This window comes from Colossoma macropomum, unplaced genomic scaffold, assembly GCF_904425465.1.
Source record: "Colossoma macropomum unplaced genomic scaffold, Colossoma_macropomum, whole genome shotgun sequence".
NCBI lineage: Eukaryota > Metazoa > Chordata > Actinopteri > Characiformes > Serrasalmidae > Colossoma > Colossoma macropomum.
This window is the reverse complement of record NW_023494798.1, coordinates 34,714,779-34,731,616: the sequence shown is the minus strand read 5'-3', so window position 1 is coordinate 34,731,616 and position 16,838 is coordinate 34,714,779. Positions and strand designations below refer to the sequence as shown.

General features: G+C 41.7%; 1 protein-coding gene across 19 annotated transcripts in view; it reads right to left on the bottom strand.

Moving 5' to 3' along the window:
• ppfia1 (PTPRF interacting protein alpha 1) overlaps positions 1-16,838 on the bottom strand; it is a 115,660-nt gene that overhangs the window by 49,980 nt on the left and 48,842 nt on the right. For all 19 annotated transcript variants that reach the window (XM_036585034.1, XM_036585035.1, XM_036585048.1 and 16 more), the window contains exons 7-10: positions 15,671-15,892; positions 13,860-14,006; positions 12,523-12,657; positions 1,146-1,229 (exon numbers count right to left, since the gene is read on the bottom strand). In XM_036585034.1, coding sequence (XP_036440927.1) covers positions 1,146-1,229; positions 12,523-12,657; positions 13,860-14,006; positions 15,671-15,892 — 588 coding nt within the window. The remainder of the gene's footprint in view (positions 1-1,145; positions 1,230-12,522; positions 12,658-13,859; positions 14,007-15,670; positions 15,893-16,838) is intronic.

Below are 16,838 nucleotides of genomic sequence, written 5' to 3'. Positions count from 1 at the left end.
GTTGTACACAGTTCATTAAAAAATAAAGGTTCTATATAGCACAAAAAAGGTTCCACTATTGTTACAAGTCACAGAACCCTTTTTGCTACGAATGCACCATTAAATGGTTCTAGGAAAAAAACTTAAATTGGTATTTAATTGGTATTATTATGTGCAGGTTCTTCAAATTTTGAAAAGGTTCTTCAGACTCACACATACACAAACGGTTCTTTAAAGAAACACTCCAATGAGTCAAAGGAGTTTAATATATCAGTTGTTCGTTTAATTTAGAAGATCAACTGAAAATTATTCTGTGAAATTATTCTTTTTTCTATTTTAAAGTTTTTCTTTTAAGTTATTTCTTACGACCGATATTTATTTATCTTTTGACCAAAACAGCAAAACTTTATCCTGCACAAATAAAAATTAAAAACATAAGTCAATGGCTGTCAGTGTCAAAAAATAAACAAACAAAATAAATAAATTAATTAATTAAAATTAAATAAATAAATAAATAAACTTTTAATTTATCTGTAAATCTTACTGTGTTAATGTAAATCTGGTCACTTCAATCAGAAAATGTTATTATTCATGTTACAATTTAAACACAATTAAGTAATTCAGGTTATTTTTAAGTTCAAGACGTTCAACATTAAAAAAAAGCTCCCTGAGAAAACGTCCATCCGGAGAACATAAATAAAAGCGCCATGCAACAAGAAGCAGTGCGCAGGCAGCAGCACCAAAAAAATAAATAAATAATAATTTAAAACAAAAATTATTTATAAGTTTACATGTAAATTTTACAGTGTTACTGAAAATTTGCTCACTTAAATTGGAAAATGTTACTATTAATGTTACAATTTAAACACAACTAAATAATTGAGGTTCACTTTGAATTATTCAGGTACCATTGTTTGACACCCCCCCAAGTTGGAAGCCAGTCTGTGTCATGTTTCCCTTTTGGGCTCTAAATGTCACTTTAAAACTGCGTACTAGTCTGTAATTTTGAGAGTGAAGAACATACAGACCCTCAGAGTTTAAAGGGTTAAAGGGGACGTGTGGGAAAGCAAGCAGACTCTAAATTTGTGTCTAACAAACATGAGGATGTCTGTCAGAGCTTCTGACCCCAGCGCTGTCTGACTGACAGGTGGGTTGAACTTCCTCACCCTGAGCAGCTCCTGGTTCTTCTCCTCCAGCTGAGCTTCCATCTGCCGCAGGCGCTCCTCCACATTGCCGTGTCTCTCCTCAGCCTGGAGGCACAGAAGCAGCGTAATCAGACTTAAATCACCCCCAAAAAACAAAGCATGCTTCAGTGACAGAAAAATCCGATTTACTCAGTTTCTCCTCCAGTTTCCCCAAAATGTGGTCGATCAGCCAAGACAGGTTTAACGCCTGAGGTTTGCTTCTTTACTTTTAGCTCTATTTCATTCATTCATATTCATTTATCCAGGCAACTGAGGTTTATTTAAAGGGGAATTCCAATTTTTTTCAAAATCCCAGCATAATTAACTGGTTAAGATGTAAACAGAGTGGTTCAGAGTGGTTTGGTGTGAAACGCTCTGTTCTAGAGAAACTTAGAGTCAGAACTGTTTACAGTGGTGGTGATAGGAACCAGACGTCCACCTCTAAAAGCTCCCTCCCAGAAAGTTCCTACATGAAATGGTTATGAATTCACTGCCTGATGACTGAGACACTGTTTTATGATAGTTCTGAGAAGATTTTGGCCTCAAACTCCATTCATGGTGGAGGGATACATAATATGCAGGGCGCTGTGAGGCAAAATAGTCCCCAAAGAAAACTGATTATTTCAGATTTTCCACTATTTTCCATCATCAACATTCCATATAAACTCAGAAGACTCGTGTAGGTTCACTGGTGGTTCTGGATAGTAAATAAAATGTCTATATCTGTGTTGTAGTCATGGTGACCCCTGGTTCCTATCACCACCACTGTAAAGACACCTGACCCATTTCACACCAAACCACTCTGTGTTATTTTTGTTCAAACTTTAGCCAAGAAAAAGTACTGCAAATGCACTAGACTAGTGTTTCATGTGTTCAGAGTATTCAGGTTTAAAGGATGGCAAATAAAAACAGGCCTTAAATAAGAAAAGCATCGGCCACAGGTCAATACTTCTGTACAGAAACCGAGATCAGTCATAAAATGTTACGATTGGTGAACCTCTAATTGCTGCTACTACTGTTTTTAACCATGTTAAGCACTTTTGTCTTGGCTGGTGAACTACATCCGGGGTTAGGATCAGAGAAAACTGCACATCTGATTTTTCAGTGCAGACAAACAGTTAAATAAACACAGTTCAAAACATTTAACATACAAAAAAAGCCCCCTGACGAACGTCCAGCCAGAGAACACAAATAAAAGCGTCATGCAACGAGTAGCAGCGAACAGGCAGCAGCCCAGAAACCAAAACAAGAACAAAGCTTGAGGAGAACACAGGACTGAGTGAGGCATCCTCGCTGAGCACTCAGGAATGTGTGGAACCCACAGGACGAGGGGGTGAAATTCCTTACATTTTATGAGACTAATTTTATTTAGAACGTGTGTTTAATGGATAATGATGCCGTTCTGCTCATCGATTCAGCAAAGGCGTAAATTTTGAACCATTTCTACTTCAGTACACTAGGCGGCGCTGTGTATTTTACTCTCTAGGCAGGTAAGCAGCAGAAGTCTAGCTGTTCACTCACAACAGCACAAGCCTGCGAGACAGCAGAGTTCAGCTAATGTCGGCTACTTTCCTTTATGTTCTCTTATATATACACACTGGTCAGGTGTAACATTATGACCATCTCCTTGTTTCTGCGCTCAGTGTCCATTTTATCAGCTCCACTTACTATATAGGTGCACTTTGTAGTTCTACAGTTACAGCTTATAGGAAGACACAGCAGTGCTGCAGGAGTTTTAAACACTGTGTCCACTCACTGTCCACTCTATTAGACACTCCTACCTTGTCAGTCCACCTTGTAGATGTACAGTCAGAGACGATAGCTCATCTGCTGCTGCACAGTTTGTGTTGGTCATCCTCTAGTCCTTCATCAGTGGTCACAGGACGCTGCCCACAGGACACTGCTGGCTGGATGTTTTTGGTTGGTGGACTATTCTCAGTCCAGCAGCGACACTGAGATGTTTAAAAACTCCAGCAGCACTGCTGTGTCTGATCCACTCAGACCAGCGCAACACACACTAACACACCACCACCACGTCAGTGTTACTGCAGTGCTGAGAATGATCCACCACCCAAATAGTACCTGCTCTGTGAGGGTCCATGGCGGTCCTGACCACTGAAGAACAGGGTAAAAGGGGGCTAACAAAGTATCAGAGAAACAGATGGACTACAGTCTGTAACTGTAGAACTACAAAGTGACCCTATATAGTAAGTGGAGCTGATAAAATGGACAATGAGTGCAGAAACAAGGAGGTGGTCAGAATGTTACGCCTGACCGGTGAATGTTACACCAGCTGTTTTGTATATTAGACCCGAGAAAGTCTATTCAGAGCAACAGGAAATACATTGATATGGAAAATTACACTGTGACCAGGTGGCCGTATCGCCCAGCCCTACATTTCACTTCTCTAGCCTTCATATGTTCAGAGAGGATTGTGGGAAAACTGCTCATCTCTGCTGAAGGCCCAGTCCAAAATCCAACCACAGCTCAGCCAGCTCTCCAGATGAAAACCAGACGCTGAGCACGCTGGAGCTTCCTCTAATGCTGACTGCAGAGTCAGCGGTCAGTCTGCAGAGACGCTTCAGTTCTTTCAAGACCATAAGGTAAAAGCTGTGTTCTGAAAACTGTCACACACACTTTGGAACAAACATCTCTGACTGCAGAAGCTGCACCGCCCAAAAAAATCCACCAATAAAATAACAGCACAGCAAAAAATCCACTAATACCAAGAAAGGCAGGGTGGAAATCCACCAATAGGAGAATGCACAGCTAAGATATGCTAAGAACATCACAGCTCAAAGTCTACCAACCGGAGAACATTATGGTGATAAATTCACCAATAGGAAAACAGTGCAGCTAAAAATCCAATTACAGAAAAATGATATGGCTGAAAATCCACCAATAGGAGAATGGTATGACTAAAAATCCAATAACAGAAGAACAACACGGCTAAAACCAGAAGAACAGTACAGCTAAAAATCCAAAAATAGAACAAATATGGCTAAAAAATCCAATAACAGAAGAACAGTACAGCTAAAAATCAAATAATAGAAGAATGATATGGTTAAAAATCCAATAATCCAAGAATGACATGGCTAAAAAATCCAATTATAGAAGATATGGCTAAAAATCCAATTATAGAAGAATGATATGGCTAAAATGTCCAATAAAAGGAGACTGATATGGCTAAATATCCAACAATAAAATAATGATATGGCCAAAAAATCCCATAATGAAAGAAATATATGGCTAATAATCCAACAAGAGAAGAAATATATGGCTAAAAATCCAATTAGAGAAGAAAGATATGGCAAAAAATTCTCCAACAGGAGAACAGAATGGCTAAAAATCTAAAAATGGAAGCGTGATTTGGCTAAAGAACCTCCGATAGGAGAACAGCACAGCTATAATGCACCAACAGGTAAACGACACCACTAAAAATCCACCAACAGCAGAGCAGAATGGGGTGAAGCACAACTCTCACCAACTACCCGTGAAAACAACACACTGCGTAGTTCACTATGAGTTCAACACGCTTTCTCCAAAGCCACTGAGCACCGACGGGTTAGGGACGAATCTCTGAGTCAGGGCTCAGATTAGAACCGCACATCTTCAAGAACACGGCAAGCAGAGACAACAGCTCCACACACAGCAGGGCTGGGCGACATTCGCTCCTTAAAAACCCCAGGAGATGATATTTTTACTCATATTCAAGAAAGAGACGCTCACTGACAGCCCTACGCTCTGGACTTTATTTGGCTTCTTGATGTGACGATTGAGGAGCCGCAGCAGCTCTGCACACTCAAACCCACGTTTTCTTTGTATTCGACGGTTATTTAAAGGTTGACTTTTATTTTGACAGCTCCTGCTGTCTTAACACAACTTCAGAGGCGATACTGAGACGACGATATCGTTAAATCCGCACAGACGGCCTCTCCTGCTCCGCTCAGCGCCAGTGAGCTGGCACACTTCCTGTTATGATTAGGATGCATTTTTCAGTGCTAACAAAACAGCCACAGAGGGAGGGGTGGGGGGGCAGGCAGATGATAAGGAAGACAAGATGGGTTTTTGGATTCTTTCTCTCGATCCTGAGCGTCGTGTACCTTCCTCTGAGCTTTAGCCTCCTTACTGTCCTTAGAGCCAGCGCACACTGAGCGGTCAGACTACAGGACGATATCAGACCAGCAGAGAGAGAGACAGGAGCAAACGAGAGAGAGAGAGAGAGAGAGAGAGGGAGAGAGGGAGAGAGAGAGGGAGAGAGAGAGAGAGAGAGAGAGAGAGAGAGAGAGAGGGAGGAAGAGAAAGAAAAAGAGAAAGAGAAAGAGAGAGAGAGAAACCGAGAGAGAAAGAAAGAGAGAGAGAAAGAGAGAAAGACAGAGGCCGAGAAAGAAAGAAAAACAGAGAGAGACAGGGAGAAAGAGAGAAGAAGACAGAAACAGAGGGAGAAAAGAAAGAAAGAAAATAAAGAAGAAAGGAAGAAAGACAGCAAGAGAGAGAGAAACAGAGAGAGGGAGGGGAGACAAGAGAGAAGAAAGACAGGAGAGAGAGAGAGAGAGAGACAAAAGAAAGAAAGAAAGAAAGAAACAAAGAAACAAAGAGAGCGAGAGAGGAGAAAAAGAAAGAGTGAGAAAGAAAAAGATGAGAGAAAGAAAGAAAGAAAGAAAAAAGAAAAAACAGGAATGAGAAACAAGAGTTATTCAGTTGGAGAGAGAAAGAAATGTTCAAAAATGAATTAGAGAAAAAAAGATGAAGCAAATAAAAGAAAGCAGAACAGAGTGAGAGAAGGAGCGAAAGAGAGAATCCGAAAGAAATGACTCAGAAGAAAGAGTCAAAGCAAGAAAGAGAGAGAGAAAAGAAAGAGAACGAGGGAGAGGTAGGAAAGAGAGAGAAGGAAAAAGAGAAGAATAAAGAGAGGAGAACGAGAAAAAAAAAAAAGAATCAGAAGGGAAAAAAGGACCGAAAATGAAAAACATCAAGGAGATAAGAAGATAACAGAGTCAGAGAAGAGAGAGAGAGTCAAAAGAAATGAGTCAGAAGACAGAGGAGGAGAGGAGAGAGAGAGAGAGAGAGAGAGAGAGAGAGAGAGAGAGTGAGGTAGAGACGTGTAGAGAGAGAGAGAGAGAGAGAGAGGTAGAGAGGTGTAGAGAGAGAGGTAGAGAGGTGTAGAGAGAGAGAGAGAGGTAGAGACGTGTAGAGAGAGAGAGAGAGAGAGAGAGAGAAGAGAGAGAGGTAGAGAGGTGTAGAGAGAGAGAGAGAGAGGTAGAGAGGTGTAGAGAGAGAGAGAGAGAGAGGTGTAGAGAGAGAGAGAGAAAGAGAGAAGGAGAGGTGTAGAGAGAGAGAGAGAGAGAGAGAAAGAGAGAGGTAGAGAGGTGTAGAGAGAGAGAAAGAGAGGTAGAGAGGTGTAGAGAGAGAGAGAGAGAGGTAGAGAGGTGTAGAGAGAGAGAGAGAGAGAGAGAGTGTAGAGAGAGAGAGAGAGAGAGAGAGAGAAGGAGAGGTGTAGAGAGAGAGAGAGAGGGAGAGGGAGAGAGAGGGAGAGGGAGAGAGAGAGAGAGGTGTAGAGATAGGGAGAGGGAGAGAGAGAGAGAGAGAGAGAGAGAGAGAGAGAGAGAGAGAGGAGAGAGAGAGAGAGAGAGAAGGAGAGGTGTAGAGAGAGAGAGAGAGAGAGAGAGAGGGAGAGAGAGAGAGACTTTAGTGTATGAGGGTGAGAGTCAGGGCTGGACGTGAGGAGAGAGAGTTACTGCACACTGAGAGAAACAGAAGCAGCAGTTAGGAGGAGAAACAGAACAGCACAGTAAAGATCATCAACACAGCTTCACTCACAACTCTGCACAGTCGGGTCTGTTTAAGGAAGAACAGCACACACTACAGCAGAGGGGGAACACAGGCGCACTGCGGGTTACAGCTACAGCCAGTTAACAACAGGAAGAACTTCAGAGACACTGCAGGACTCCGAGAAAGATCAAAGAGGGGAGAGAGGACAGATTAGGACACAGCAAAGGGGGGAACCACCGAGACCCCAACAAGCTCCAGGAAACGACGGGAAAGCCCACAAAGCTGCACAGGACACGGACAACTTCACTACTGCAGAACCTGAGGGTGAGATCAGGAGCTTAAAGCCCAGCAGAACCAAACACTCACAATCAAACGCCAACATCCCATCAAACTCCAACATTCCCCATCAAACACCAACATCCTCCAACATTCCCCATCAAACACCAACATCCTCCAACATTCTCCATCAAACACCAACATTCGCCATCAAACTCCAACATTCCCCATCAAACACCAACATTCGCCATCAAACACCAACATTCGCCATCAAACACCAACATCCTCCAACATTCGCCATCGAACACCAACATTCGCCATCAAACTCCAACATTCGCCATCAAACTCCAACATTCGCCATCAACCTCCAACATTCGCCATCAAACTCCAACATTCGCCATCAAACTCCAACATTCGCCATCAAACTCCAACATCCTCCAACATTCGCCATCAAACACCAACATCCTCCAACATTCTCCATCGAACACCAACATTCACCATCAAACTCCAACATTCACCACCAAACACCAACACTCCACCAAACACCAACATTCGCCATCAAACACCAACATTCGCCATCAAACACCAACATTCGCCATCAAACACCAACATTCATCATCAAACACCAACATTCTCCACCAAACACCAACATTCTCACTCACCATCAAACACCAACATTCTCCAACGTTTCCCACCAAACACCAACATTCACCACTAAACACCAACATTCTCAAACACTCACCATCAAACACCAACATTCTCCAACGTTTCCCACCAAACACCAACATTCACCACCAAACACCAACATTCACCACTAAACACCAACATTCTCAAACACTCACCATCAAACACCAACATTCGCCACCGAACACCAACATTCTGGAATAATTATTATTCACAGATCAAATCAACATTCTATAACACCAAATAACACCAACATTCTTCACCTGACATCAACTCACCACCATTCTCCTTCAAACACCATCATTCTCCTTCCAAACACCATCACTCTCCTTCAAACACCATCACTCCTTCAAACACCACCCATCTCCAACACCACCATTCTCCTTCAAACACCACCATTCTCCAACACTACCACGCTTCTCCAGACACCACCATTTCTCTACAAACACCACCAATCTCCAGCACCATCATTCTTTTCCCAACACCATTCTTCATCAAACATCAGAATTCTCCAACAATCACTGGCAGTTTGTCCTCAGAAAATGCAGTAAAGAACTGAAGCCAAACAAACCAAAGTGAAAGAAGGAAGAACATCTTACAATCTTCTACCAACCAAACACAAGCTTGGCACAGCCACTCAGTGTTTGGACTTACTGGTGTTTGTCAGAGAATGTTGGAAAATACCAGACGATGCTGGTGTCTGTTCAGGAATGCTGGTACCTGGAGAACGTTGGCATTTGTGGCTGTTTGTTGGGGAATGCTGGGTCTGCACTCCGGGCTTAAGGTTGATCTTCAAACCTACAGCGTTTGGGTTTCGTTTGGACGAGTGGTCCACAAGGCTGGACGACCAGCAGGGCCTCCTAAACCTGCCTATTGCTCAATCTTTACGAGCAGAGAAGCGCTGACTACAGGCTGAGTGGGAAATGACTCCTCATTACACAAACAGGCCTGAGCAACTCTGGCTTGTGCAATAACAGCGACAGAATTAGCTGTAACTGTAGCCACAAATGGACAATTCACGAAGTATCAGGAGACAGTGTGGGAGAACGAGGCTGAGGCTGAGGCTGGGAATAAACGAAGCTCCAGAAGAAAAGAGGCAGCAGAGTAAGCAGGCCGACGCTGTAAGAGGTCTGTCCAGCGCACAGTGGCTGTAATTAGAGTGAAGTCATCCTCGCCAAAGGCTGAACTAGCAGTCTCGGACACAGTGGGCAGAGCAGGGCCTCGGCCCATCTCAGCACCTCTAGGGTCAAAAGGTTCTTTACCCCAGTTATCTACTTTATATGGACACAGTTAAAGGAATAGTCCAGCATTTTTCCTCAAACAACACATTTTTCTCATTTTTCAGTGATTCTTTCCATCAATTTTTTCAAACTCTTGCGTAACTGAATGTTTGAGATGTAAACAAAGTCTTTCAGAGTGGTGTGATGTGAAATGGTGCACTGCTGTCGGAAACAGAAAAACTGTATCTCTACTTTGGTCGATTTTTATTTTTCTACATTTCACTGGAGCGGCTGCCATTTATATTGTGTGACAATTTTATGATAATTGGATCAATAGAAATGCTCCAAAAATCACATGGAATAAAAGTTAATTTACATTAACTCAACTGAATTAAAAGGGAACACCAACACTTTTTAAAAAATTCTACATAATTAAATCGTTAAGATGTAAACAGAGGCATTCAGAGTGGTGGTGATAGGAACCAGACGTCCACCTCTAAAAGCTCCCTCACAGAAAGTTCCTACATAGATGGTTATGAATTCACTGCCTGATGACTGAGACACTGTTTTATGATAGTTTTGAGCAGACTTTAACCTCAAAATCCATTCATGGTGGAGGGATACCTAATATGCAGGGCGCTGTGAGGCAAAATAGTCCACAATAGTCCCCATTTCACCATCAACATTCCATATAGACTCAGAAGACTCGTGTAGGTTCACTGGTGGTTCTGGATAGTAAATAAAATGTCTATATTTGTGTTGTAGTCATGGCGACCCCTGGTTCCTATCACCACCACTATAAAGACACCTGACCCATTTCACACCAAACCACTCTGAATCATGCTGAAATGTTGAAAAACTGGTGGAAGCCCCTTTAAGAATGTTCTTCCCCATCTGTAAAGTTATTTTGGAGTGTTTTTAGAGGTGGACGTCTGGTTCCTATCACCACCACTGTAAGCAGTGTTGGACTATTCCTTCAACAGTGTGTTTCCAGGTTACTGCTGTGTATATTAGCCAACTGAGCTTGTTTCTAATGCAATTCCTGAAATTCCTGTTTAATGAGAAGTCAGTATCGTTGTCCAGGCATGTAATGAGCGAAAGACTAACACCCTGTACATCAGCCTGTAAGTCGGGTAATTACAGAGTGTTCAACCAAAATTACCTTTATGATTTAAAGGCAGTGTCGGCTAAACATTAATGGTGCACCAATTTCACTACAGTATGCAAAAATGAGTGAAAATGAGTGTGAAACAATGTATTGTCATATGTAAAAGTCTAAATTACATGTACTGTTGACTTTATAATCGCTGCTGTCGGAACAAAACCTCTTTACAGGAGAAGGAATAAACCTTTATTTTTAACGTAAGTCAATGGATCCAGATGTTTCTTTTGGTCCATTCATCATGGAACTTACCAACAATGTAAAGTTCAACAGGCATTTTCAAATCATGTCAAAAATGAAAAACAACAAAAGAGGCCTCGAGTAAAATATTCTACTTTGTTGCTGCCGAGAGAGAAGGGAGGCATGGCGCTTCCATGCTTAAAGGATTATTATGTTGCTGCTCAACTAAGACCACTTGTACTTTGGTGCAATCCAACCTATGAAGCGAAATGGAAGGATATAGAATTTTCACTAATGGATATTCCAATACAGTCAGTTTTAGGATGTCTTGATAGGACTAAGGAACTATTGCAAATAAAGAATCAATGGGTTGGTTTTTCCTTTAAAATCTGGCTTGAGGTGATTAAAAGATTCCAGCTTCATAGAGAAATTAAAGTACTGAGTTGGCCAGCTTATAACCCACATTTTACTCCAGCATTGTATGATCATAGGTACAGACAGTGGTCTATAGGTGGTATTACTGCCCTCTGTAGAATGCTGTCAAATGGGGAATTTGACAGTTTCCAGAAATTATGCGACTCATTTGACCTTGGAAAACAGGATTTTTTTTAGATATTTACAGATCCGTCACTTCTATATGAAAGAGGTTAAAGGCCCCAACCCGGGTCCTTTCTCAGGACTGACTCAGTTTTTTATGGAGGCATATAGGGGTGAAGGAAATAAAGGGGTTATTGGCAAACTCTACAAAATCATTTGTTTAATGAATAAAAATTCAACTAATTATGTGAGACTTCGATGGGAACAAGATATACAGGAAAAGATAACAGAGGAAGTATGGTCACGAGTATGGGAAAACCATTGTACTTCCACTAATTCATTGATTTGGAGGGATTTTTGCTGGAAGAGTCTGATCAGATTTTTTATAACGCCCAAACTCAAGTTAAGGTTAACTGGGGCCCACTTCCCCTGCTGGAGGGAGTGTGGGGCAATGGACGTAGGCCATGCGCATGTAGTATGGTGTTGCCCAAAAATGCAATCCTTTTGGATTAATATGGGGAGAATTATTTCCGACATCTTGGGTTTTAATGTGGAGGTCTCATTTAACTCTATGTATCTTGGTGTAACCCCTGAAGGGTTAAGTAAGAGTGATTGCTACCTATTGAATATATTTCTGGTCGCTTGTAAGAAAGCTATTACTAAGTGCTGGCTCAGAAGAAACCCCCCAACTGTGGACCTTTTTGTTGAAATTGTTACTTATATTCGCTCCATGGAAATGTTGACTTACTCCGTACGTCTTCAAAAGGAGAGAGGGAAAAAAAACTGGATGAAATGGGATTGCTATACCCGAGAAAGCGTGGTGAACTGAGACCTTTGACTCTGATCATTCTGCCTTTTGTATGTAAACAGAGATTGTTGTTGAGTTTTATGTTTGAAATGTTGTACCTGTAAACCTCCGACTTTAAATAAGATCTCATGTACCTTTGATTTCCTGCCACCTCTTTTGTTTTTTTTTTATGGATATGAATGTGAATTTGCACAAAACAAAAGTAAAAAATTAAGTAGAAAAACAACAAAAACTGAGATACAAGGTTTTGATCCGACAGCAGTGATCAGCCAATTTCAGTGCAGTTTATTTTAATTTACTGCTATAGCTAAAATCTACTGAATTGAGACACCACCAATATCTGCCCAATATCTAATCATTGAGATGTAAGTGACTAAAATAAAAATAAGTAAATTAATAAATAAATTGATGCCTAAAACATCACAACTGCAGCAAAATACAGGCACATAAATTTGGCTCCTGATTTCTGCTGTTAAATAAAAGCCGCTAAGCCAAGAAGTCGATCCAAAAAATAGGACAATGAGTCACTGAGTGTCTTTTCTTAGTAGTTCCTGTATCGCCCACTTATTCTCTCGCGCACACACACACACACACACACACACACACAGACACACACACACACACACACGCAGAGAGGAAGGCCGAGGTTATTGTGTAGGACAGTTCACGCAGGCGTGCTGAGGACCACCCTGAAATGAACGCTCTGCAGGCAGCACTGACCTTGGTGAGGGCGGCGACTCTCTGAGCAAGCTCCGCCTCCACCTCCGGGAGCGTCTCGGCTTTGCGGATGGTCTGCTGGAGTTTCTGCTCGGCCAGCTCCAGCCTCTCCTGCAGCTGCCTGTTCTTATCCTCCGTCTGTCAATCAAACACCAAAGCAGCGTTATTACATGTACAGCGTCAATCTCACTTCATCCACCGACATTCGGACAGTCCTGCTGTCATTCTGTCGTCAGCGTTATGAGCAGGTCATGAACTCTGGGTCTGGGTCAAGTAAACTAAATTTTCAAAAGTAGACTAATTCTGTCCTCTGAATGTCACTGGATCAATGCTGGAGTGGTTGACCGGGAGAATTCCCAGTGGGTCAGTAGTGTTTTGAGCACACGGTCACTCAGACAAACTATAAAATGTTACATCCAAGTGTAAATCTGTAGTAATTTAGGGGTTAAACCTCATTTGGTTCAGCCCTGGTTTGCTGAGTGTAACAGAGTCTCATACAGCAGATAGAGATTAATAATAATAATAATAATAATAATAACAACTTTATTTATAGAGCACTTTTCATGCCAGTGGCAGCTTGAAAGTGCTTTATAGACAGGAGACAAAGCTTAACATAAATAGAAGAAACTATCAATTTAAAATGTCAACAATAACAGATCAGATTAAACAGATAAACACCAAAGAGCCGTAGAGATTTACTGAAGCTCTGAGTTAAAGAGCTGTGTTTTCAGATGTTTATTAAAAGTGAGCTCTGAGCTCGACTGTCTAATAAAAGCTGAACTGAGCTCCACAGTTTGAAGCAGAAAACTGAAAGAGTCTCTCCACTGTTTTCTGTGTTTTACTGAAGGAGGTCAGAAGGTCAGAATCTGCAGATCTGAGATCATAAACAGACGGTCAGGAGCTTTAAGGTCATTTAGAGCTTTAAAAAACCAGCAGCAGAGCTTTAAACTCTCTCTAACAGATCCAGGCGGTCAGTGCAGTGTGTAACGGGGGGATATGAGCTCTCTGTGTTGGTGCTGTGAGGATCCGTGCTGCTGCGTTCTGTACGGGTTCTAGAGGACGGACTGTTTTCTCCAGTAAGAAGATCATTACAGTGATCAACTCTGCCGAACAAACGCAGCAACGAGTTTCTGAGTTGCTCTCAAATAGAGCATTTTGGGGTAAGAGCGGCGGGGATTGTACTGCTTTTCAGAATAAAAACATGACCTAAAGGAATTTCTATTTTTACATCATGCTGAAATGAAACTGTATTTAATAAAAACAGAGCTATAAACATCATCGCCTAATCTCTGTTGCTGGTTCACAGAAAGCACTGAAGAGCACACTGAGGCGGTTCTGACCTGGCGGAAGAGCGAATCCTTGTTGGCGAGTTCGTTCTCCAGTTTGTCGTTGAGGTCGTGAACAGACGTGGCCTCTCTCTGAGCGGCCAGGTAGCGTTTCTCTAGCGTAGTGATCCTCTCCTCCATATCCTCCTTCTGAGCGATGGACTGCAACACATCAGCATATGAGGACATTTGATGTAAAACTCAACTCACAGCAGCTCACACTAGAGTGTCTGTTAAATAATAAAATATGTGTACACATAATGTTCACAATCACTGAGAAAAACTGATTTAGGGCTTTGCAAAATTAATCAGTCTTTAGAGTTTTAGCCTGTCTTACAGGTAAAATGCAAACAAAAGAGACACTGTTGAGCTGGGAGATGTGACAAAACAATCTCATTACAATCAAAAAGTTGAACATTGCGGTCAAATGACATTTAAAATTAGAAAAAATAAACAAAAGTTAACATACTTCACAGAGAACACTTAAATAAAGCATTTCTGCATATTTAAGTGCACAATTTCTATGCATTCCGAGTTTTACAAATTGAAAAAAATGAACCCCAAATATAAATGCGCTATAACTTCTGCACACGCCACTTTCTTTAACATATATTTTTCCAGTGTGTTAAATTGAGTACATGAACAGTGACTTAAGTGCATTAAAATGTGCAGAAGTGTGTCTTTATAGAGGATGTATTAACTTGGAATTTGACCAGGGCGCACAAACTTTTGCATACGTCTGTAAATATCCTTATTTTTGAGTAAAATACGAATATTATATCTGTGTTTCTATTTTAGTCACAGTATAAAAGTACTTGCTTGCACATGTACTTTTTATAGTTATAATATAAGAGGTTATATAGAGTTATAATATCTTGATTAGCAGTGCCCTAACAACAAGCTGGAATACCATAGGAAGGTCATGGCAACATCACAGCAACTACTTGGAATGACTATATAAAGAAAATTAAGTTATTAAAAGCAATCAAGAGCTGTTTACAGCTGCATTATTAACTGGCTTTGTCAACCATCACTTCTTAAACAATCTACTCAACACTAACCACGTTTACATGCAGCCTGATAATCCCGTTAATAATCCGACTAACAACTCAATCGGAATAGAATACGTCCATGTAAACACCTCAATCGGAATAGTCTGGTCTGATTGAGGCCATTTGGAATACAGTTTCTATCTGACTGATCGAGGTGGGTAATCCTGTAAATAATCCATTAAATAGAAGAATAATATCCGTGTAAACGCCTGTATCTGATTACATTCCCTATCGGAAAGTTTAAGTCCGTTCTGATCATGTTCGTCACGTCATAGTGAGAGTTTATATCGTTCAACATGGCGGAGCAGAAACTGGTCTGCAGAGGAGACGAAGTTTATGCTCTGATCTTTAAAAGACGGCGGTGGGACGGACGTCCAGCTTATGTGTCTCAGAACACGACGTCTTCCTCTCGGCCTTCTTTAATAAGGACATGTGAAGGACGTTTTCCTGAGTCTGACATCATTTTAAAGCAGTTAAAAACACAAGCACTGGTCACTGCTGCTCATCTCACTCTGACTGGACTCACGTGATGCTGGTTGTCATGGTAACATCTATACTAAGCGGTTCTCTGTACGTGCGCAATTTTGGATCTGATTACTTGTAGTGAGCATGTAAACAGAGTTTTCCATCAGATTGTTGAGTAGAGTGAGAATAAACACCTCAGTCTTAATCTATAATCGGAATTAATTTAATCAGATTGGTAAAAATCTTTGCATGTAAACACAGCCAGTGACTGCTAACTGCACCACCGTGGAGGAATTCCTCAGCGCTTACCTCTCTCAGGTCCCTCTGCAGGCGCGTGTTCATGTCCTCCGATTTGATGAGGTCTTTGCGGGCGGTGTCCAGGTCCTCCTCCAGCTCGCTGACTCTGTTGCTAAGGGAGACCACGCGCTCCTTCATCTGCAGGAGCTCTTTACTCTGCCGGTCCATCGCCTCCTGAAGCTCCGTCACCTTCCCTCCTTCCTCCTCCGGACCCAGAGAGCCATCCGACGACCTCTGCAGCAAAACAGAACCAGAGGAAACACTTTATGATGCATCTTCCCATCACGAAACGAGCTCTGCTGAAGTGACAGCTTGCTGGAAACTTTAATTTACACACCTATCCCCTCACTTCAAATGCAGCCAGTCACCCACGACATGTTTGCACACTATTTATACGATTAAGTTTGGTGTGAAATGGTTCAGATGTCTTTACAGTGGTGGTGATAGGAACCAGGGGTCGCCATGACTACAACACAAATATAGACATTTTATTTACTATCCAGAACCACCAGTGAACCTACACGAGTCTTCTGAGTTTATATGGAATGTTGACGATGGAAAATAGTGGAAAATCTGAAATAATAAGTTTTCTTTGGGGACTATTTTGTCTCACAACACCCTGCATGTATCCCTCCACCATGAATGGAGCTCAAAATCTTCTCAAAACTATCATAAAACAGTGTCTCAGTCATCAGGCAGTGAATTCATAACCATTTCATGTAGGAACTTTCTGTGAGGGAGCTTTTAGAGGTGGACGTCTGGTTTCTATCACCACCACTGTGAACAATTCAGACTCAGTAAGTTTCTCTAGAACAGAGCGTTTCACACCAAACCACTCTGAACGACTTTCTTGACATCTTTAACACTTAATTATGAAGAAATTCTAATAAAAAATAATAATGGTGGAATTCCCCTTTAAGCACGAGATGCTCCTCGTTTTTCGACAGAGCTACTCTGTGTTCTCTCTGTTCTTAGATTAAGCTAAAACCTCAGCCAGAGCTGCTTTGGGGATGCTTTGGTCACCCGGGACGCAGAGAGGTCACTGAAGTTCAGCCTGTCCAAAAAGTTAAAAGCTAATTACGCTGAAGAGTAGCCCCTACAGCTGGGAGCCAGACTTAACCCCCCCACAGCGTTCAGCCTAATCTAATCTCAGAGAGGCCCTTTACATCATCATATGACT